Below are 25,124 nucleotides of genomic sequence, written 5' to 3' on the forward strand. Positions count from 1 at the left end.
ATTCCATTGTCAATTCCGCTCGTTCCTGTTGCTTGTTCTCAATCTGGCAACCCGCGTGAGCGTCGAGTCTGAGCAGGAGGGGGCGGGGGAAATAACTCTCTCCAATATTTTGAATTTGGACTGCAGTACCCATTTCAACCGCTAGCTGTCAATCAAGTAGTAGACGAAGAGTAGTACTACTGACAACATAAGCGATTCCAGAGGGAGGCGCTCTAATGACATCCCCTAATTGGATGTTTCATTGTAGGAAGCGTAACTTGTAGTAAGGGCGTGGTTTGTAGTACATTTTACTAACCTTTCAGTTCGGCTAAACAACAGCAGAACGGATATCAGCGCAACAAAACAAGTGTTTTAAAGACACTTTATATTAAGGAATATTATGGATTTGACTGCACTGACACTATCAGATGAGAGCAAAACTTGAACTGAATTGAGCTGGATGATGACACTCTTGTCTTCTATGCATTATATCAGAATTGGATTTGTTTCCTAATTAATTAATTTTACAGCATCGACACTGTTATTGAACAGAACTGAATCAACTGACTTCAGCTGAATGACGGCACAATTGCCTTCTGTAAAGCTGCATATAGCTGAATTGAACTGGTTTGATAATTTATGAACCTTACAAAGATATTGCATTGAACTGAATCAACACTGAACTGACTTTAGCTGAAGAATGACACTATTGTCTTTTTAGTTCAGCTTTACAGCAGAATATAATTTGTCTCATTTTTGATGAAGTTTGCATCAATGATTTTCTTTGGTAACACTTTATTTAAGGTGACGTAGTTGCACGTTACTACATGTATTGCTATAGTAATAACTGTAAATTATGCAAAATTACAAGTAACTAACCCTAAACCAAACCCTAACCGTAACTATATAGTAAGTACATGTAGTTAATTAATATTATTTGAGTACAATGTAAGAACGTCACCTTCAAATAAAGTGTAACCTGTTATTTTCTATAAAATATATATATATAAAAAAAGGTCACTTTATTGATGCCAAAAACGCTTACTAAATACATTAGTGAGGTGGACCACAACCATTCTTAGGGGGTTAGGAATCAAATGAGAGGGCCGACACAAGGGCAAGGCAATACATTAGAGGAAATTAGCATCTCTGTCGCCAGAGGCGACTAGCAATTCTACAGGGACAACAATACACCAGGATGAGGTGAGCCGCCTGCAGAGTGTACATTATTGGGAGCAGAATGAAAGGTTTAGAGGTAAAGAGCATGCCTCCTTAGGCGACTGGCAGGGGTTAGTTTGGAGAGGAAAAAGTGGATCATGGGTGCAGCGCTGTGAAAATCACCACAGTAAGTGGCTCTACTTAACAGAATGGTACATCTGCCTCACTTGAATACCTATTCATAGCCCTTCACAGGACATTTCCACTCTATTTTTGTAAATGCCAAAATTCTACAGCGCTTGATGATGAATTTGAAATGTGACAAACATTTTGGAAGCAATCTTTTTCTAGCAACACATCCAATGACCCTTGAAACTGTTAAAGCAAGTTTGATTTGTTTTATGTCCATGCTATCAGTGGCCAAACAGACACTATGAAATCAGCTCAAGAGACATCTTCAAGGCTAGAAACCATCTTATTATTGGTTGATATTTTCAAAGTGCAACTTGGAGACCAATTCGGCACCATACAGTCTTTTTTTTTTTCAAGGTGCACTTCACAATCAACGTCAGACTATTTCTCAGACAGGCCATAAGTGAACTTTTAAATGCTTCCAGAGACCTCTACAGCACAGAGGGTGGCCAAGCATTCAGAAAACCCATGTGGCGTCTGAAACCAACCATGTGAACGTCTGAACCCATCTAATAGGACTTTTCTTTGTGGTCAAGAAAACAAAGGAGGTTTTTTCACAAACGGCAAGAACCTGCAACAGACCACTCATAAATATAACATGATAATAGAGGAAAGAAATCTACGTGATGTCTGTGAAAAGATCTGAGGTGACCATAAAATTTGCCATTCAACCCGGCCGCATGGAGATGAAAAGCTAAATTGGACGTGCATTAAATCAGGCTATGGTTATTACTCCTCAGGTTCAGTTCTAAACCAATGTTCAAACAGCATCAGCCCTATTTCAGAGAGCTAAGCATGGTTCTGTTCACATATTGTTTGGCTGTAAACTACAGAAACAACCAAAATAACTGAACCGACTCTTACATTTTCAAGTCTCGTCTGGTGTGTGAACCCGTTTCCTCTACTGTGGCTACAAAAAAAATAATAATTTGTGAGCTACTACATGGAGTATTTCCTTTTATAACAGTCATTAATTTAAAAAAATAAATAAAAATGGAGTGGGCCTTTGAGAGCTAATACAAACTGTATCCTCATAAAATCTAATTTACAAGTTGTAATTAATCCACACAGAGCAAAAACCAAACCCTAAACTGTAGCTATAAACTGTTTAATCGTCTAGAAATGTTAAGATTAGAACGTCTTTTCCTCCAGAACTCAATGTGCTGACACATGTGAAATATTCCTCACATTATTCAACCAAAAAAGAAAGATATGAGGAACAAATTCACAGTGTCTCTTGCATTTTTAATGACATGTTTCATCAACAGAGACTGACAGTAACAATTTACAAGGTCTCATTTGTTAACATTCGTTTACTATGTTAGTTAACATGAACTAACAATGAAAAATAACTCTACAGCATTTATTAACCTTAGTTCATGTTAATTTCAACATTTACAGCAGTGGTCAAAAGTATTGGCAGTGACATACATAAATTAAAAAATTCTCTAAAAAATACTGGAGCAGCAAACTTTGCGAAACAAAATTTATTTCACTGCCAATACTTTTGGCCATGGCAGTACTAATACATATCAAATACGTAATCAATCTGTTAACATTATAGTTAACTGTGAATTTGCATGAACACATTTTTAACAACTGTACCTAAAATTAACTACAATATTAACAAAGATTAATAAATGCTGTAAAAATTATTGCTCATTGTTAGTTCATGTTAGCTAATTAATTAACTAATATCAACAACACTTGTTTTAAAGTGTTCCCGGGTCTCATCTCATGGGGTGAAATTAGGTAAGCTGGGCCACTTTTTGACAGTCATTGCAATGTAAAAAAGTGGTTCCATTTTTCATGGTCACCCTATATAATAATGCTAAATAATGGTAAATTATGCTAAACATGTATTTTGAAATAATTTAAAATATTTTTCAAATTATTTAGTAAATGTACAGTAAATGTTTCCTAATTCCAAAAAAAACAACGCAACACTGTATTACATGGTCAAAAAGTTGTGGCAAAGAACACATGGTAAAATCAGAGTAATACTCACCCCGGTCTGTAAATCATCTGGTACAGTAGTAAAACACAGTAAAGTAAACATATAAGGATAAAGCAAAGATGCTTGGACATGACCTACCTTCCATGACATAAACCAGGGAGCCCACATCGCCTTCTTTGATGATACAACTTTCTTTATCATACTCCACAGGGTACATGCAGTCCACAATCTCCTGAATCTGAGACAGCTCCAGGTTCTTCATGAAGTCATTTTCAAGAATGGCCTCTTTGATTAGTTCTTTAGACCTGTGGAAAACAAGGATGAAATTGCTTACTTTATAAAATCAAAGTAAAATAATTATTTACATTTTTTTAAACTGGAAACAGTCACAAATCTCACACTATCTCACCAGAGTTTAGCTCATTGATTCTTGAGATATGAGACAATCAAGTCCCGCAATCTTACTGCAATGATTAATAGAATAATTACTTGTTATATTTTTCTCTTTTTTTTTAATTATCACTAACTCAGCTAAATATCCAAAGATAACCAAGTCTACTGTACTCAATAATCAAATTGTAGGTTGAGTCCACCAAAGGAAAAAAACTTAAAAAACAAATTGAATACACCTCTTTTATAAAGTTTCCTAGATGTATCCTTACTTTTTGTTGATACTCAACTAACAACAAGTAAGAATTTTTTGCTACCATTCCCATTAAGTTATGAAAATGTTATTTCTGAATGTTCTCTGAGAGTTGGTTACGGGAACATTCCATTTTATAATTTTGCAAACATTATGGGAATACTACTTTTGAATTTTCTCTGGACATTCTGAAATAAGTAGTAACACTAAAACAACCATTAAATGAACATTCAACTGAAACGCTTCAGAAAAAAACAATGCATAAATATTATTTTTGTCCTAACATTATTAAAGACTATGGCTGCGTTTCTCAAAAGCATTGTGAGCAAAGTTGATCGTATAGAGACCATTGGTGGCAATGGTTCTACGATCTACTTACGATGCATTTGGCAAATGCACCCAGATAACTTTGAAAGAACATTTATTTAATGTTACTGGAGGAATGTTTGTTCATAACTTTGATAGAACCTTGCAGAATGGTAGTCAAAGTTCTGAGGACTGTTATGGTTTGCAGGGAAGTGGAGAGTTAAGGATCTATTCTTTGCAAGATAATCCAAATGAGAACCATTTATCCAAACAGGAAGACGAATATACTCCAACGGGGAAACGTAACGGCTTTACAACTGAATGCAAAGACAACAACCGACAAAAAAAAAAAAAAAAAACGAAACGGTGGTACAGTATATACACACAGTCTGGGGTTAACAAGGCACAGGTGTGGTTAATCAGTTGTCATGATAATCAATAAGGGTAACTATGGTAACAATGGTAAACAGGAACAAACCACAGGAAGAGAACACACAGGAGACAATGGAAACATAAACAACACTTCAAAATAAGAGTCCGTATAACAAAGCCAAGAAACACAAAACCAAGTAACATGTAACAAGAATGTTCCCTGTTTGCTGGGTACTTATTAAAGCATTTAAAAAGCATTAAAACTAGGCAATTTCAGTCAATATTCTTCCTTAAGATTTTCTTTCTGTATTTATAAAATCAAAAAGAGATAAAGTCATTTTTGAAATTGCATGAGCAAAATCGATCTGAAATATTGGGTTCCTCTAAGAGAACTGAAACTGAGTCACATGCAAATCTCTCATTTTTTTCTTGAGATCCCAGACACCTCCATTCAACACCACAGCATGTGAGATTATTCACAGAAAAGTGTAAACCTCTGAAATAATCAGAGAGAATCCCCTATAGCTGGGTTTTTGAATGCAATCAATACCTCATCACGTCAATGGATGAATTCCTTCGTATGGAGTGCATTTTGGCTTTGCGTGATGAGTCATTTTCATTGACAACACAGTTAATTTGACAGTGCTTGTCAGATGGCCTTCCTTGTGCTACTGCATTCCGAGTTCTCTTTCACAAATCTATTTTTTAATCATGGAATGGGTAGATGTGATTATTTAACTATTGCACAAGCAGGTCTGCTTGTGGAAATGTAGCATTGCTTTTCTCCTTTGATTAGAAATGGCAGCGTGGCAGAGATGATGTCAAGAAATGGACCATCTGTGCAAGAGTGCGCAAGTACTGGAGTCCGAAGAGGGGACGTGGAGCGGACAGATGACTGCTCAGATACACTGCGTTACTACCACTCACACACTCCTGCTGGGTACTAATGTCCCATGGGCGGATGATAAGACCTCAATATCTGTGGATCTGCCTGGACTAATGACATTAACAATCAGTGCAGTTTCTGATTCGTCATCCATGTGGGCACCAGCACTACAAACAATGGCGTTTTGTATATGAAACTGACCTCCCACCAAACACAAATCACTGATTCTTGAGATATGAGGCTAAACACCCACCATTAGTTTGGGAAACCACCACATGTCTCCAATGTATGATCATGACAAAGATGATCACTAGAATATTCAATTATTTTACTCTGTAAGCAATTTGTAGGGTTGATTCCACTGTCATAGGTTGATAGCAAACAGTCATCACTCAATGGCTGGATGTCTAAGTGGTGTCTGGACAATAATATAGATGTCATAGACAATTGGACATGTTTCTGGTCCAGACCTGGCCTGTTGAAAGGTTAGGAAGCAGACAGACTGGCTAAAACGACTGTCTGCTAGCCGTCTCACATCACAGAAGTCCGATACATTTCAGCACATAGAGATTCTTAAACCTAGATACCTTAATATTGAGACTGTGTCTGTTCCCCAAACTAGTAAAAACAAAAAAAAAATCCCAAACCCATTTAAGGGTAACAATTTACTTGATGTTCAAAAAATAAAAAAAACAGATATAATAAACAAATGATTAGGCTTGGCTTGCTGAATATTAGATCTCTTTCTACAAAAGCACTTTTTGTAAATGATATGATCACAGATCATAACCTAGATGTGCTGTGTTTGACAGAAACCTGGCTAAAACCAGACAATTATTTTACGTTAAATGAGTCCAGGGCTCTAGAGTGCGACCAAAATTTGTAAGGGTGCGACTAAACTTTTTCCTAGGTCGCACCGGTGCACAAGTAATCAAATATTGTTGATTACCTACAAAGCACTAAATGGTTTAGCTCCGCAGTACTTGAGCGAGCTCTTAACGCATTATAGTCCTTCACGTCTATTGCAATCTCAAAATTCCGGCCAGTTGATAATACCTAGAATATCTAAATCGACTGCTGGCGGGAGATCCTTTTCCTATTTAGCACCAAAACTTTGGAATAGTCTTCCCACCATTGTCCGGGAAGCAGACACACTCTGTCAGTTCAAAGCTAGACTAAAAACACATCTCTTTGCCCTAGCATACACATAATACATTATAGACTTCTATAAATTCAATGTTAGGCTGCATAGATTAGGTCAGCCGGAACTGGGAACACTTCCCTTAAATCTTGATGTACTCGCTACATCATAAGAAGAATGGCATCTACGCTAATATTAGTGTCTTTGTTTATCCCGAGGTTTTCCCGCAGCCTGCCGGATCCAGGCCGTGTCCAGATCTGACGAGGGAGCTTTGCCTGGACCCGATGACAATGCAGTGCTGAAGTATCCACTATCCTCTCCCTATGGAGGATCCCTTTCCCACTTTACAGATAAAGCGTTGTGAATTCCGGCTCGCGTACCCCGAAGTGATAAAATAAAAAAAAATTCTGTATCAAAATTTATAGGCAAGAAAAGTAGTTTGTTTAGGCTGGGTTGTATGAATTACAAACCTGCGCACATATTTTAAAAAGCACATAACTATAGAATTCTGAATGAGCATGTGAACGCCATCAGCGTTAATCACAGGTTCGCGTTTAAAGTCTGATCATTTCGACGGAGGTGAATCAATCAAAGTTAACTTTAGCTGGAAGTAACATTATTCAAGAACCGCTATAACGCCAAAACAATCTGTTACCTTAAATTATATGTTTATCTCGGTAAAGCTGCTTTGAAACAATCCATTGTTAAAAGCGCTATATAAATGAAGATGACTTGACTTGACTTGACCTAACATTGTCGCATCCGCTGCCTCTCCGCGAACGAAGCGTTTGTTCTCCTTAGACGGAACTCACACTCATGGTTGGATCATATTTACCCCTTTTCCACCAAGGCAGAGCTGGTGCTGGTTCGGAGCCAGAGCCTAGTTTCAAATCGGTTCTTTGTTTTTCGACCACCAAAGCACCAGCTCCGAACCAGTAAAAGTGGTTCTTAAGTAGCACCAAATCATTGCTGGTCTAGAAGTACGAACCGCTTACGTCAGCGGCAGGGGGCGGGGTTACCGTGACCAACAAGACGAACAGAAACTTGTGACCGCCATTTTTTAAATAGCAGCTAATCAAGCTAATAGCAGCTCGATTGTAATCTCCGTTAATGCAAGTTACGGTAAGCTGCACGATCGCGTTGTATTCGCCGTGTTTGGATGCCGATGTACGTTAGGTTCGCAAAGCCATGAGCATCAATAGTAACGCAACGATCGCCATTGTTGATAGAAGGCTTGTTCGAGATGCATCGGAGCGGCGCGGCCCGATCGGAGCTGCGGGAGTGTGTGGAGAGCATACGACTCCTTGTGCTTTTTGATCGCTTTTGCAGTGCTTTGATGTCATGCGCCGATCGGTCTGCGAGAAGCCGATGCATCTCGAACAAGCCTAGTGTGTTTGTGTTTGGCGCTGCCGTGCTAGCGTTGCTGGGCAACATGAGATGTATACAGTGACGTAAGACCTGGCTCTGTGCTGGCTCTCTGGCCTGTGGAAAGGCAAACCGGTTCTTAGAAAGCTCGTCAGTCGAACTAACTCCGAACCGGCAATAGCACTAGCTCTGAACTAGCACCAGGTTCTTGCTGGTGGAAAAGGGGTAATTGTGATCTAAACCATTCAGAGACAGAGATGGGGCGGGTCTTTGCCTCTGATTGGCTGTGGTCTAGATATTCCTGTAGGCTCCGTGCTGTGTGATTGAAATTGGAGATAAAGAGAATCAGTTACGGCAATCAGCATCAGCAAAATAAACGCAAGAAAACAGACGACGAACAATGAAAAGAAATAGACCCATAGAGGGTTTTTTCTGTAAGAAAAGTAGTCCTGTTTCCCCCAACACTCTCCCAGGTCAATGCTCCAACAATAGCCCAGACATGGAGCTACTTCAGCCAGTCTCCCCAGTCCCTGGTAAGATGCCAAGCCAGTTTCCCTGGTTAAGGTTTAATAAGTAAAAAAGAACGTAATGCACTGCATTTATTGTAAAGAATGTGGCCAGAGGATGGCAGGGAACAGTGCATTTGTAAGCGGATCAACAACGTTTCGAATCGAAACGTTGAAATAGCACAATATTACAAAAAAAAAACACTTCATGCCACGATAAGTGTGTGACTAAAGTGGCCCCTCTCCCGGCTGCATTTCAGCGGCAGGCAGCAGCTATCAAGTCCTCAGAACAAGCAGAGATGATAATAAAATTCAACGTCACCTATAACATCGCAAAAGAAGAGCTGCCAAAGGGCAAGGCGGCCAAATTACAGGTGTTGGCCATCTGAGGGGCATGCGACAGCAAGGGCTATGACTTTGAGCCATTAAATGTTAGGTCTCCGTTCAGGGAAGCACTTTCAAACAGTAGCACTTTCTATTTTGAAATGTTTTATTTAGCTTAAAATGTTTTAGTTTGGAAGCACAGTGAAGCACTTTAAACATTTTTTTATTTAAAAAAAAAGATTTTTATTTTTATATACAGTATAATTGTGCTTTAAATTAAAAAAAAAGTATTTACCTTATTCTTGTTTAAAATCATTTAGCCTACATAATATATGAATGTATATGGAGCGTGATAAAAAGGTGACCTTGAAATTGTGGCGTTAAAGGCGACGCGAGCCGAGGAAAAATTTGGGTGCACCTAAATTTTGTGCTGGTGCACCCACATAAAAAAGTTAGGTGCACCAGTGCAACCAAGGCAAAAAATTAGTCTATACCCCCACAAGATTACTGTTATAAACATAAGCCTTGTCTGAAGGCCAAAGGGTGTTGCTGCAATTTATAATAATATTTTCAGTATTACTCAGAGGTCTGGTTTTAAGTATAATTATTTTGAAGTGATAGTGCTTTGTATAACATTAATTATAAGCGATAAATCCCACTTGACTTTTTTACTAGCTAATATACAGGCAACCAGGGCACCATACAGACACTATCAAAGAATTTGCTGATTTTGTATTAGTACATAGAGTTAGTACTGGCTGCAGATAAAGTCTTAATAGAGTCTATATGGTGCCCTGGTGGCCTGTATACAGTAGCTAGTAAAAAAGTCAAGTGGGATTTATCGTTTATACTAATTAATGTTATACAAAGCACCATCACTTCAAAATAATTATACTTAAAACCAGATCTCTGAGTACCAGGGCACCATACAGACTCTATCAAAGAATTTGCTGATTTTGTATTAGTACATAGAGTTAGTACTGGCTGCAGATAAAGTCTTAATAGTTGGTGATTATAATATCCATGTAGATAATGAAAAAGATGCTTTGGGATTGGCATTTACATACATTCGAAACTCAATTGGATATATACAACATGTGTCAGGACCCACTCATTGTCATAATCATACTTTAGATTTAACATTGACAAATGGAATCGAGAAGCTTCCAGAAGTTATAGATCATCTTCTTAATATTATTAATCATTGTCATTAGGATATGTCCCAAAAACTTTCAAGCTGGCTGTTATTAAACCCTTATCTTAAATCTCCCTTATCAGTCAAAAATACTAGAAAAGGCAGTATCCTCACAACTATGTTTCTTCATAAAAAAGAAATGGTATCTGCATGATATAATACTGAGACTCCTCTCAGAGTTACAAAATGATTTGCTCTTTTCATCCAGTCGTGGTTGTTCTATATTAGTGTTACTGGACCTAAGAGCTGTATTTAATACTATTGACCACAACAGCTCTATATTTCTTCGCGGCCTGATGAAATATACCAATTCACAAAACTAACGGAATACATAGTTGATATAAAAAATTGGATGACTAGTAATTTCCTACTACTTGATTCTGAAAAAAAATCAAAAACCTCTGCACGTAATAACCTACAATACTTGTTAGGAAACTGGGTGTGTTATTTGATAGCAGTCTTTCATTTGACCGCCTGGTTCATACATTTTAAAATCTTGCTAATTACTTACTCTCTAAATGGTTCAGCTCCTCAGTACTTGAGCGAGCTCTTAATGCATTACAGTCTTTCACGTCTATATATATCTCAAAATAATTCTGGCCAGTTTTTAATACCTAGAATATAAAAATTGACAGCGGGCGGCAGGTCCTTTTCCTATTTAGCGCCCAAACTCTGGAAAAATCTTCCTAGCATTGTTCTGGGGGGCAGACACACTCATTTTAAATCTAGCTAACAAAAAGACAAAAGTGAAGTCAGTTCAGTGTTGATTCAGTTCTGTTGTAAAGATCATCAATTATTAAATTAGTTCAATTCAGATATAAAGTAACTCTGCAGAAAATGTCATCGTCCAGCTCAGTTCAGCTCTCATCAAATAGTGTCAGTGCAATCAGATCAATAATATTGTTCAATATTAAGTGTCCCCAACTAAGCAAGCCAGAGGCGACAGTGGCAAGGAACCCAAACTACACTGAACAAAATTATAAACGCAACACTTTTGTTTTTGCCCCCATTTTTCATGAGCTGAACTCAAAGATCTAAGACTTTTTCTATGTACACAAAAGGCCTATTTCTCTCAAATATTGTTCACAAATCTGTCTAAATCTGAGCACTTCTCCTTTGCCGAGATAATCCATCCACTTTACCGGTGTGACATATCAAGATGCTGATTAGACAGCATGATTATGGCACAGGTGTGCCTTAGGCTGGCCACTCTAAAATGTCAGTTTTAAGGCGAGACACTACAGCTGAATAGGGTAATTTTTTTAACTAGCAGATATCACCATGAAACTTTCCCAGTTGATTACCTACATTAAGATGAGAAAAAAAATGTATTACAAGTTTTCTGTAATTTAATGTTTAAATGTGCAAATTAGGCATTATCTAATTAAATATGCGCTAATTTGCATTTTAAAAAAATGAAATCTGAGTTTTGGATAAAGCCAGGTTAACAATTCTTTTTTCATTGTGTTCACATATTAGATGGGGAAAAAATTACAGAGGGATTTATGGATATCTACTTTTGTTATTCTGTAAATCAGAATATACTGTCAATAGCCTTAAAAAAATGATTTTTGCCATGTTTTTTGGAATAAAATGTTATATAAGTCATGCTAGGAATAATATATTTACAAATTCCTCTGTAAATGTCTTCATAATATAACTAGGTACAAGACTTGAAAGTTTGGTGTATATAGGTGCTACCGAAGTGGAGATTTCATGATTCATTGGAGATTTTTTTGTATGAGAGAAAGGTAATTTTGAGAAAACGGGCTTTAAAGATTTAGCATCAGCCAATGAGATTGCGCATTTGTGCCCTTTTACTTTCACGATTGGTTGCTGATAAAAAGGAAATGACCATATTTGGATCCGACAACATTGTACAGGAGAGAGAGAGCTTTCTAACGGTGTGTGTGATGACAGGGTGCAGATCGCGATCGCGGAGCAGCGGGAGGATTTAGATCGCCTACTTTTGATGAATTTATGAGAAATCTACAGACGTAAACAGACAAAGTGTCGTAAAATAAAGACCTGAATGTGTATTTTTGGACTTTTTTTCACCACAAGTCTGAAAGAAGACAAATATCCCAAAATCTCAAAATTGACCAGTGAAAAAAAAACTATGTTTTTGCCTGCCGTGTCTCGCCTTAAGGACGACAAGCATGCATATGAGCTTCCCTGAGACGGTTTCTGACAGTTTGAGCAGAAATTCTTTGGTTATGCAAACCAATTGTAGCAGCTGTCCGGGTGGCAGCTGCACATTTTAGAGTGGCCTTTTATTGTGGCCAGCCTAAGGCACACCTGTGCAATAATCATGCTGTCTAATCAGCATCTTGATATACCACACCTGTGATATGCCACACCTATCTTGGCAAAGGAGAAGTGCTCACTAACAGATTTAGACAGATTTGTGAACAATATTTGAGAGACATTTTTGTGTACATAGAAAAAGTCTTAGGTCTTTGAGTTCAGCTCATGAAAAATGGGGGCAAAAACAAAAGTGTTGCGTTTATAATTTTGTTCAGTGTATATCAGGTGACAGAATGGAGGAAAAATAACCTTAGGTGAAACCAGGCTCCATCGGGGGACCAGTTCTCCTCTGGCCAAACGAAGCAACATGGCATGGTTTAATTCCAGGCTCCATCACAAGTCAAAATTCACATTGTGGATTGGTGTCATTCAAAATATTTTAGCCAGTTCCTTCTGCTGTTAGCTAGCATCACCAGAAAAACAATATGTTTTTCCTCAACACCTATAATTTAAATAATTTATTAAAGTGAATGAAAAATGTATAAATATAACACATTTTTTACAGATTGTTTTGGCATTGCGTTGGAACATTTTGTGAGAAATGTTAAATACATAAGGGACCTTTCGGTATTTATGGAAAGGGCCACCGGAGGAAAATAGGGGAGGGTCATGTCTTTTTATTCTTTGTTGAGGGGAGGGTCATCCAACTTTTTTAGTCTATAGGGGAGGGTCACCCAACTTTTGTATTCATCAAAACAGCTACATTTCAAAGTGGCTTGTTTGGTGCATATTTTTTCCATGTAGCTTTATGTAGCTCTCTCGGTCTCGGCCCCCCATCGCTATCTATGGTCTGACCCAACAAAAATCTAGTTTGGCGCTGTTTGACAGTGCGCGCGCACTTCAGTACGCGCTCAGAAAAAGTGTATTAGAACAGAACGCCAAAGTAATGTTTACTTGGCAAAGCTTTAAAGCACGAGCAAATAATGAACTTTTGGGATTGCGAATAAGTGCAGTGTCCTGTGAGTGTAACTCTACCGCTGCATTAACATGTGATGTGAATGTACGCCGAGTTTTACATTATTGGGACTGAGGCGCCAGAACTGCAGCTGATATAATGTGCGCTGTAGCACGATACTACCATATTTCAGTTTCCATTCTTATTGTGTTTCCACAACAATGTTAGTGAGCAAATCTACTGAAATTGCCCCCATAACAGTGGAGTGTGATGTGTTGGACATAGGGCTACCACATTTTTTAATTACTATTAGTATTATTTGAAGTTAACATAATAAAATAGACCTAGGCCTACACCAAAAAAACTAGTTGAGGATAAATTCTTTAAAATTGGGCAATTCCAGCGTTATGGATGTCACATTTGCTGTCAAAACATGAAATATAAATTCTCAGAAAATGCATTTAATACTGAAACACCTGTTTATATATTCATACTCCAAGGCGGGCTTACACGGTGCGATTATTATTATTTTTTGCTGTTTTACGAGCTCGCAGATGATTTTTTTTCACTCGGGAGACATCGCGTGGAAATCGGTTGTGCTCGCATGTTGCGGCTCATGTCGTGTGCTAGGAAGGTACGAGCCGAGCCGAACCTCTCGACCTCATGATAATTTTTAAACATGTCTAAAAAGTTCGGGAGCTGTAGGCTTGAATTCGTGAGGTGTGTGCGCTGTGCGGTTGAATGAGCCGATGTGTCGATCTATCTGAATTTGACCAACCAGGAGCTGAAGAAATCCACAGAAGAAAGACGAAAATGGCAGCGCCACCGCGAATTTGGACTATTGAAAGGGAAGCCTACTACTTTATTATGATTTTAGTATCATAATGATTAATAAATGCATGCACAATTATCAGTGAACTTGATAAATGTTGCAGATATGTTTTAATATGCACAAACAAATGCCTTTCAACTTGTGTGCAAAATTCAGAATTTAAAGGTGAACTAAGTAACTTTTTTACCTTAACCGAACAGCTTTGGAGTCATTGTAATGTTTATATAACTGATTTCGTGTTGAATGGTGGTCGCCTCGCACCCCCCTGGTGCCTGTGAGCCGCAAAACCACCCTTGCAACTTTGGGCCGGCGAGCCGCCGGCCTCAGTGTTAGGAAGTATCGTGTGATATCAGGTCTCGCGAGGTAACGAATTGCTTTACGGCAAAAAACAGATCTGATAAAATTCTGATAAAATGAGCATCAAACAGAAATAACCCGGCGCCGTATACATGTGGTGTTCGAGACGCAGGGCGCGCGCAGCTCTTAAAGGGGCCATACCTTATTTCCACTCGTTACAGCGTCCATCCTACTGAACTGGTACCGGTGTACAGGGGGAGGGGATCCGGCCGTGAGTGCGAGCCATCTCTGCGTGAGTGCTATTCACGACAGTACAAGTGCTCCACAGCGACTCTAGGGGTCGCTGTTTGACAAAAACGGAATTCTTACTTAGTTCTGCTTTAATAAATGTGCAGCAATTTGTACAAATAGAGTCTGTATATGTGTTGTAGCCATAATAAGCGCATTTTCATATTATAATGTTTTTTTTTTCCATCTATGTTAATTATGAAAAGTATAGCCTACGCAATATATCGGGAGACATGGCCAGACATGATTTTGACCACTTCATTAAGTGTTGTTTTGTAGAAAGCCTTTCTTTAAAGTGAATTTCGTTTTGTATAAATTGTATCTTAATTTTAATCAATGTTTCATCAACAAATTGTCTGGATTTAATATATAAGAAGTAAATAGTAGAAAATCATCATGACACGGAGGCGCCTGTGTGTGAACTGGACTCTTGTCAAATAAATTAACCGAAACATCATAATAGGCTGTAGTAGGCTACTTGCCTCACAGATCTGATAAATATATAGAAAGCTTGACATGTCTACTTTTAAACAGAACAATTCAAAACGAAAGAAAACAGACAGACTGCTCTCTGCTTATGTAATCCGAAATGTGCATTTCTCTCTGGCGCTTTCACTATTGCGAAGATCGCGAGTCAGCATCGTCACCTTTATATTTGCAACCGACACTGACAAAGACTTGTTTATTAATAAACAATTAAAATGTCCCCTTGCTATATTATTCATAATCGTTACTTTTGCTGGTTCTTTGTGGCAGCTTTAAGATACTGTATTGGCAGCGCCACCCTTACATTTTACATGAACGCGTCACCACTGCATCAGCCCCGAAAACATGATTTTTTTTTCCAAATCAAAAATTGTGATACGAACCGAATTGTAGGTTTGGTGTATCATTACAGCAAGATGAGAAAGCAGGAGTTTAGTCGTTTATCATGGAATGGCTATCTGAACATCTTTGCCAAGCGCAAACCAGAAAAGTAGCCTAATCAATAAATTATCGGGGAGGGTCATGCCTTTTTTCACAATCATTTTGGAGGGTCATATAAAAAATTATTGCTGGCGAAGGGAGGGTCAAGTCTTTTTTGACTACAGATCTCAAATCTCCTCCGGTGGCCCCTTAAATAAATAACGAACAGTCCCTAATTCCAAATAATGCCTTGATACATTTTGGTTACATTTTATTTCGATAGTACACTTTAGACATACTACTAACAATGAGTGACTTTGCAACTACATGTCAACTGACTCTCATTAATGTGCAACTACATGTCAACTCTCTCTCAGAGTATTACTGTTAGGTTACGGTTAGGGTTAGTAGAATAAGTTGACGCACTTGCAAAGTTACTTATAGTCGGTAGAATGTCATTTGAGGGACATCAAAATAAAGTGTTAGCAGCATAAGCAGACAGTCTAATACTCTAATGACTGCTAGCTAACATGTAGTTGCAAAGTTACTTGGTTAGAATGGCTAAAGTGGACTATCAAAATAAAGTGTTACCAAATTTTTTTCTCTTTTTCCCACTTTTTTGTCTCAGTACTCAGGAATCAGTGACCTACTGATCTGAAAAACGACCAAATACACCTTCTGTGAATCGTGCTTGTCTGTTAGCCATACAGTTCAAACCAGCTGATAAGACGTTTGAGTGATCACTGCTAATAACTGTTCAAATCAAACTCATAACGACAGCAGCGGATGTGCACGATCATTTGTATGCATATGAATTCCAAGGGGAACATGAGACTGAAAATAATGGAACACTTACAGGATTATAAACTAATTTCATGTGTTGTTTTCTTATCCCCCTGATCGTGCAATTGTCTAGAGAAATATGGCCTCAATTGTTCCTTCTGTCTGACGCTGAATAGGGGATTAACGACAAATCATTCCACGTTTCATACTTGATGAGGGTATAACAGTGAGACAATCTATTATTCACACACAGCCATTGACCAACAATAATGAAAGGTGTAATAAAAAGACAAGGGGACAGGGAAACAGAAGCCAGATGAGGACTGATCACTTAAAATGGTACAGGTGCACTCTAAGAAATGTATCTAAATATAAGGAACAATGTACTGTTTGAATATGTATTGTATTGTATTGTGTATATAGTATTGATTTTTAATAGGGATTTTACATGTATTTTGAATTACGCATTGCATTGTGTCTGTAAAATTAACAGATAATGTCCTGCAAAAACTGTTTTTAACATTGGTAATAATAAGAAATGTTAAACCAAATTACAATTTTATAATTTATTAAGGATCATGTGACATTGACGTAATGATGCTGAAAATTCAGCTTTGCCATCACAGGATTTTATAGTTACTTTATAGTAAAATGATTGATATTTAATATATTAAAAAAGGCACAGGGATTTGGTGATAATTCATTTTTCAGTGATGATGCAATACATTTTTGAGTTTTGAATCAGTTCCCTAAAATTGACAGTTTGAAATTATTTACAAAATTAATGTAATCATTAATGCAAACTTCATCAAATAATGGACAATTTCAAATTCATTATTCAGCTGAATGCAGTTCAGTTCAATAAATGCATGACGTTCATCTGCTTTGGTGAAACAAGTTCAGTTCAACTGTTTTAGCAGCTCTACTGAAGGCAATAGTGTCGTAATTCAGCTGAAGTTAGTTCAGTGTTGATTTAATAACATTGACGATGTTGTCAAATTCGTCAACTATGAAACAAATTCGATTCAGCTATAAAGCTGCTCTACCCAAGACAATAGTGTCATTATTCAGCTCAGTTTTCTTTCTCAGTCCAGTCAAATTGACATTACTGAATATATTATGTAATCAACCAGTTCTAGAAAGCAGGACATGGTTTTATTTGGGAATTGATTGCATTGTAAAAAACAAAAAGGGTCAAATTTGATTTCATGTTGACAAAGTTTCCACTCAAAATCTGCCTACCCTACTCCAAGCGTCCCACACGATACCATATCAGACCGTTGGCAAATCACTAAACCATAATCATGAATCCAATCCAATCATCAAGTATTCCGCTAGCAGATCATGATCAGAGCCCAGGTCACATTCACAAGCACACTGACATTAATGAAGGCCGTCGATAATGTATCTTTTGTTGTAACAGTCTTCTCATGCAAGAGTGCAATTCCTTCATGTTTGCCTAATTTTAGCTCCTCAACTCCCAAAGGCTCATTTACCAGAAACAGTCTATGTGGTCTGAAACCTACACGCTGTTCCAGAGGAAATTAACAGTGCTGCTGACTGAAATCAGAACGATGCTTTTGAAAATAAAAAATGAGAGACTAAAAACAAGAAGCTGGTGGAATATAGACAAATTGGCAAATCATTAGCCCGTGATCAATGTCAACCCCTGTTTCCTTATGTTCTTTACCGCAAACTAAAAACCCATCACAACCAACTTTCTCTTTGAGCTCAGTCAGAGCTGCTGGACAGATTTCAAAGTCTTCAGAGGAGGGCAACACTACCGCTCCAAAGGGGTTACCATAGCAAAAAAAAAGCACAGAAAATACCACCTCGCAATTTTATCAGAGTCTTTGATATTTGAGGCATCATTATGGTGTCATGGCAGGCCACTCGGTGGAATGCCAGAGTGTTTTTTAGGCCAGATGGAGCATGGCTTTGTTAAGCCACGCTGAATTACTTCAGATAGGCTGGCAGATAGTGTAGATTGGCACACTTGCAGTATGTGTGCTGCCATCTCCTACCTAACAGTCCTTCCCTCTCAGCATGCTTTTTACAGCTCTTAACCCACTCTCCACTCTTTTGTTTAACAAAGATTCATGTCTGCCCAGACACGGAAAACAACACTGAGTGATATCCTTAAAAGGAGAAAATATGCTCTTTTGGTGGGAAGCAAGATGGATACATTCCGCAAAACTGAACAGGGGCCCCAGGGTGGGAGAGGACAATGTAAAGACACTCTTGGCTGTTCACCGTGCCTGTAACAAACATTAAAACAAATGTCAGGTCTCCCTGCTTTTGATTTGAAAGGTCAGCGTTATGCATCAGTGCAATAAAGGACAAAAGAAGTCAAATTGTAGCCTTTGTATGTTTGTGCTTTAAAATATTCCATGGGGAGAGTATTGTTTAATATTGAATATTCAACAATATTATTGATCTGCCTGCATCGACATCATTATATGAGAACCGAACTGAGCTGGACAATGACATCACTGTTTTCTCCAGAGCGGCTATATATTTATATGAACTAAATTCAGAGCCGGACAGTAACGGAGTACATTTACTTGAGTACAGTACTTAAGTACAATTTTGAGGGATCTGTACTTTACTCGAGTATCATTTTTGGGGAGTACTTATGACTTTACTCAAGTACATTTGAGAGGCAAATATTGTACTCTTTACTCCAATACATTTCTATCCATAACCGTGAGTACCCGAGTAAAAAAAAAAAAAAGTAAAAAGAAAAAGAAAAATCTCGGAAACCCTCAATTTGTTGTTTCCCTCTCAAACGTGATTGGATTGTGCAGGCGCCACTGATTGGGACAGCCTATCAGCAATCACTTCCAGCTTTCCGCCAAAGTCAACTCCATGGTCAGATTTTATATTACACATTAATGTAAGCCAAGCATTTGGTTTGATGTTCTTGAGTATGTGGTGTGTTTAACACAGATGTGGCAGTGGCGTAGCCACGAGGGATTTCTGATTTCTTAAAAAAAAAACTTTAGGAGGCAAAATATATTTTTACTGATTATGTGAATTACACTGCGCAAACCAAAGTAGGCTACTACCCAGCGAATGAAGAAGGGTTGGCGCTCAGTCTCCACAGTACATAAAATATTAATTTTGTTTTATTTTATTTTTCGGGTTTGCATTTATGAGGAAAAAACAATGTTATGGACGTGTTCTCCGTTAAGGACGTGAGCGCTCTGAAAGCGGCATACAAAATGCTTTAAAACTTTCACAGAGACATCAAACAGAAAACACAAAACCTTTCTTTAACCTGAATTTCGTTTTGCATTAATTGTATCTTAATTTTAATCAATGTTTCATCAACCAATTGCCTGGGTTTAATAAATAAGAAGTAAATAGCAGACGATAGATAAGAAACGGAGGCGCCGGCACGTGAACTGGATCTCGTCTCATAAATGAACCGAAACTCAGTGTATAAGGTAGCCTACTTGCCTCTCACAGACATGTCTACTTTTAAACAGAAAAATTCAAAACGAAAGAAAACAGACTACAGACTGCTCTCTGCTTATGTAATCCGTATGAAATGTGCATTTCTCTCTGGCGCGTTCACTACTGAAGATCGCGAGTCAGCATCGTCAACTTCATCTTAGCCGACACTGACAAAGAAAACACTTGTTTATTAACAAGTGTTTATTAATAAACAATTAAAATATCTCCTTGCTATATTTTACATATTCATAATCATTCCTTTTGCCGGTTCTTTGTGACAGCTTTTAGGTGCTTTATTGGCAGCGCCACCCTTACATGTGGTGTGTGTGTGTGTGTGTGTGTGTGTGTGTGTGTTGTCCCCGCATTTAAGATGGGACCCCCCATAAATTTAATTTAATTAAATAAAGCAACATGGTAAAAAGATGAAAATGACTTGATTTTACTTTCAATTCCTTTTACATTCTCCAAGGTATTAACATTAACATTTTTCATAACTCCATGTAGGACGTTTCTGTGCATAAATGTAAGCACTGTGGCAGTAGATTAGTAATGCAATATTTAGAAAATGTACTCTTGTACTCTTGATACTCAAGTACTTTTAAAAACAAGTACTTTAGTACTTTTACTTAAGTAGACATCTGAATGTAGTACTTTTACTTGTACTTGAGTAAAATTTAGCAAGGGGTATCTGTACTTTTACTCAAGTAACAAAGCTCTGTACTCTGTCCGCCTCTGACTAAATTAATAACTTTTTTTTCAAGAAAAATTAACCAACACTGAACTTACTTAAGCTGAACTATGACGCTATTTTCTTCTAGACACAAACGTTGTTGCATTATTTTCCTGTTATCTCTGTAAAGCTGCTTTTAAACAATCTGTATTGTAAAAAGCGCTATGTAAAAAAAGGTGACTTGACTTGACTTGTTGCGACAAAAGCCAAATGTCAATATTGCAACCAAGCCCCAGTTTCAAAAACTACGAATTGAAAACAAAAAAAGTTTGTTTAGAAACAGACACAACCATCTATGCATGTGTTTTGAGCAAGCAATTATTGTCAGATTTTGAAACCTATCATAGGGTTATTCAACACATTCTCATCCTTTGGCGTCATATAGGTGACGCCATATGACATTTCGTCGAAATCTTACGCACATGGCATCCTTTAGTGTCAATATAACATGCACTGTTATGGGTAGGTTTTGGTCTGGGGTAGGGTACGGTTACTTATGACGCTTTGGGTTCTGCGTCTCATATTGACGCTAAAGGATGCCATGTGCGTCGGATTTAGACAAAATGTCAAAAGCGTCACATGTATGACGCCAAAGGATGAGAACGGGCTGGGTTATTCTCTTTCTTTCAAATAGACAATATTATTCCCATTCTAAATAGCTTTTGATTTAACAAAAATTTAGAAATGCCCTAGAATGCAAAATGAGTCACCAGTATCACAGTTTTTTTTTTTTTTTTTTTTATAAAAAAAAAAATCTATGACAATTAACAGTGACGATGATAAAGTAGATGTGCCAAGTTCTAAGAAATATAGTCTTGGTACTCATGTTGGTTTCATATGGTTTTGATAAACAATATAAAGATTGATATCTAATATGTAAGAATTTTTATGCATTAATTACTTTTTTTTTAAATGAGAACTTCCCTGATTTCCTAAGTTGCCTATGAAACCCTGTAAAATGATTTTTATGTGAAGGACTTTTTTGGGGGGGAAATCAGAAGGATGTGTTTGTTACGCACGCGCTCGAGGACCTCTCTTCGGTTCAGTGACACATGAAATGAATGTTCAGGATAATGCCAAAATAGCTACTGTGTGTGTACTATATTGTCAATGTAAAGAAAAGGTATTCATTTCAACTATAGTCTCACATAGCCAGATCTATAGTCTCAAATATACTTTATAACAAAACTATCATTCTGCAATTTTAATGACCTCATCTGTCAACACGATGCCGGTATATTGCAGAGTTGGTGCAAACATATCCACATCGCTATGATCCAGGGGCGGAGTGGGACCAAAAAATCTACCGGGAAATTTCGTAGACCACCGGCCCTCGTCACCGGCAGGGCCGGATTAAGAGCCCCCTGGGCACAATGTCTTGTAGGTCCCCTCTTAGGCAGGCCAAATGTATATTTTGTCCAGGGAGATTTTAATACGGCATTTACAGTTTTACTGATTTAAAAGTAACTTTGTTGTACTATGCTGGAGTAAAGTTCATAAATGGTCGTTCTTTCCCATAGGAATTTTTAAAACTATGTTGGGTGGACCTCTGTGCCTCTAGGGGGGTTCGGGGGCATGCTCCCCCGCAATAATTTTTTTTACATTTTAAGGTTAAATGCATCAATCTCGTGCTCTTTGAGAGATCAAAATTAAGAGCTTCAACCCATGAACTGCTCGTTGAACAAAGAAAAAGCATTGATTTGTACCAGGACAATAAAGAGGGCATCTTTTTAGTTATGAGAGTCTCAGTCTGCATTACATTATCAATGATGTTTTAGGATGCCAAACAATTATTATTATAATGTAATAATGATTTATATAATTATTCCTATGACGTAAAATTCATTTAGCCTATAAATGTACTATATAGGCTAGGCCTAAATGAAAATGAATATTTCAAAAGTATATTTTAGCCTACATTACACTATAATATAGGACAATTAAAATATTTTTGTCCTAATTTCTTCATTTGCAAGAAATAAACCCTTGAGCTTTTAGGAGAAAACACCAGATAACCATGCTGATCGCGTGAGCAAAGTAATCACCCAGCACAGACAGGATGCCTATTCTTAAAGTCTGTGCTGTTTTATAAAGACACAAAGCCATATCATGGTTTCAATTTTAGTTCGTTGGCAAAATATAACGCTAGAGACCTTAATGTTAGGTTATACATTTTACAACTTTACATATGTGTTGGGAAAAGGGAGAAGAGAGAGTTCGGCAAAAGGCGGATTCGAACTCGGGTCGAGCGCATCAAAAGCTGCTTTCAAGCACTTCACGCCCTACGACCTACACCACTGTAGCTGTTTCGTAACGAGTGTCTTTTTGCTTTAAAGACAGGCACTTAGTGCAAATATACGCTCTGTTATAGAAAATGTTAAAAAAAAATGTTTTCTTCCCCTCGCTTGGGCCCCAAGTGCGCATGGCGAATTTGCAATGAATATATTTTATCAGACCGGCCCTCGCGGCCTCGAAACAATACCGGCCCACCGGGAAAACTCCCGACTCTCCCGATTGCCACTCCGCTACTGCTATGATCAGATGCTTTCTCAACTGCTGTTTTTTCAACGCTTAGTTAGTCTTGCTAACCACCAGTGTTCATGAATACCATCAAAAAGAATGTGATATCTTCACAAAGATGGTAGACATCTGGCTCTCGACCAAAATCCACTCAGCAACAAGAGTAAATATTCACCAGACATGAACACAAGGAGTAATGCTCACAATCTGTGACAAAAGACAAGAGTGTATAGGGGGAGATAAGTTGCAGAAGAAATGATGGCATTGCTGGTGAATAAGGGAGGCTTTTGGGTAATACTGCTATAGAGATGCAGCTGAGGAGAATATGAAAAGATTCTCAGTGGTGCAAAGAATCTACTATGCCTTCCAGTATGAGTGCATTTCAGTGCAGTTCATATGTTTCACTGAACATGTATGCCTGTGTGACTGATAGCATGATTTGAGACATTCCGCTTCAATGGAAGCAATCAAATCTGACTGTCTGTACAGACAGTTCACGTGATCAATGTCACAAATATGCTTAATATTTTGAGTGTTTGATGGAGAATCATAACTATGTATTCCTCAATTTACATTTCTTTGTTTAACAGTAAAACCCTAAAACTACCTGTTTATTTCCAGGTTATGGTTTCCAGATGGTCTCATACTTTTCCCCTTATTGCGTTTCTGCACATTATCTACTATTCTAAACTGAATTATGTATGTACCATGTCTTCTGCACAGCTTATTTGCCAATTTGCACTTTACCATTATTTATTATTTATATGCTATATTACAACTCACATGTCTGGTTAGATGCTTGCAAGGACAATAAAGTTGAATCTAATCTAATAAAATATTTATGTTGCAGAAAATAATATATTTTGAAATGCACACGTTCTCTTCAGAAAACACTGTGCATGAACTGCATATGAATATGCACTTTTTTCTCTTTTCAAAAGTTGATCAACAGAATCAACAGGTTGACTGGCCGTGTGCCTATATTTATGATACATCACATCAGTCAAGCAATAAAGGTAAGGTTTGATGGATGGTTATGATTATACTCGCACCACAGAACTCAAGGTGTCCTAGTGACCAAGATCACTTGCATAAAATGAGAACAGCTCAATTGCATATGCATAATGGCATCAGTAATGCAAATCATCAGCACTTTATTCCGGTTAATTTGATGGACACCTTCAAAACAACATTGATGAGATATAAGTGGCACCTACTGTGGGCTCTTTGGATAGAAAGGCAGGGTGACATGACTGAGTTCGTGAATATCAAAGGCTGTAGGTTCGGCTGAGATCGCCTGTCTCTTGGTCCTCTGGTGCTCTTGAAGGACACTCTGCTTGTGGACTTGTTGCGTTGCCGGTCTTATAACTGATCGGTATTTGTCTAACTCATTCTGAAGCTTCTGGATGAGTTCGTCTTTCTGATCCAGCTCCAACTCCAGTTCATCAATAAGCGCGTCTCTCTGTCTCAATTCTTCAATCTTCTCCTGTAACGCGTACTGGAGATCGCGTAAAGTGCCCATTTCTCCCCACTGTTAAAGATCCGCAGCCGTTACCAACTTGGCGAACGGTCAGTTTTCGGTCATGAAATGAAAACAAACCGCTTTTGCTCGTATGTTCCGTGACAATGTCGCCAAAATTCGCAGCGCCAATCCACCGGCGTGCTTTCACGTTACTTATACCGGAGGAATGAGCGGGGAAACACCCACGGCGTCTGCAGACATCACATTCGGGAGACGAAGTTTCACAGGGCATTCATTTTTTTGTCCAAATACGTCAGTCGCAGCTGTGGAGCGCGTCGAGCGCGAGTGGAACGCCATGAACGCGCAGTGAACGCGCTGTGAGAGCAACATGCTCGCGGCTCCCAGACGAGCCAATGGGGAAAGACTCAAGCGCGCACCTGCAACAACCGCTGAGAGCTCTCTGCGTGCGCTACCTTTCACGAGCACATGAGCACAGTTCAACAGTTTCAGTGAGAGTTCCTTTACCTTCAGCAAAGCGAAACTTTCCCCGAGTGAATTACTTATTTTGTTTAGCTATTTAAACTCCTAAAATGAGCAAATCAGACATCAAATTAAATAGAC

The 25,124-nt window shown here is 38.1% G+C and overlaps 1 protein-coding gene across 2 annotated transcripts in view; it reads right to left on the reverse strand.

The window, feature by feature from the left end:
* prkg1b (protein kinase cGMP-dependent 1b) overlaps positions 1-25,124 on the reverse strand; it is a 175,240-nt gene that overhangs the window by 142,295 nt on the left and 7,821 nt on the right. The window contains exons 1-2 of one of the 2 annotated variants that reach the window (XM_056245935.1): positions 24,259-24,875; positions 3,425-3,591 (exon numbers count right to left, since the gene is read on the reverse strand). In XM_056245935.1, the coding sequence (XP_056101910.1) occupies positions 3,425-3,591; positions 24,259-24,563 (472 nt within the window). In that variant the 5' untranslated portion in view covers positions 24,564-24,875. Of the gene's footprint in view, positions 1-3,424; positions 3,592-24,258; positions 24,876-25,124 lie in introns of those variants that run through there. The other variant, XM_056245936.1, reaches the window with a different exon arrangement.

Source organism: Rhinichthys klamathensis, unplaced genomic scaffold (assembly GCF_029890125.1).
Source record: "Rhinichthys klamathensis goyatoka isolate OS25496 unplaced genomic scaffold, OSU_Roscu_1.1 h1tg000035l_1, whole genome shotgun sequence".
Lineage (NCBI taxonomy): Eukaryota > Metazoa > Chordata > Actinopteri > Cypriniformes > Leuciscidae > Rhinichthys > Rhinichthys klamathensis.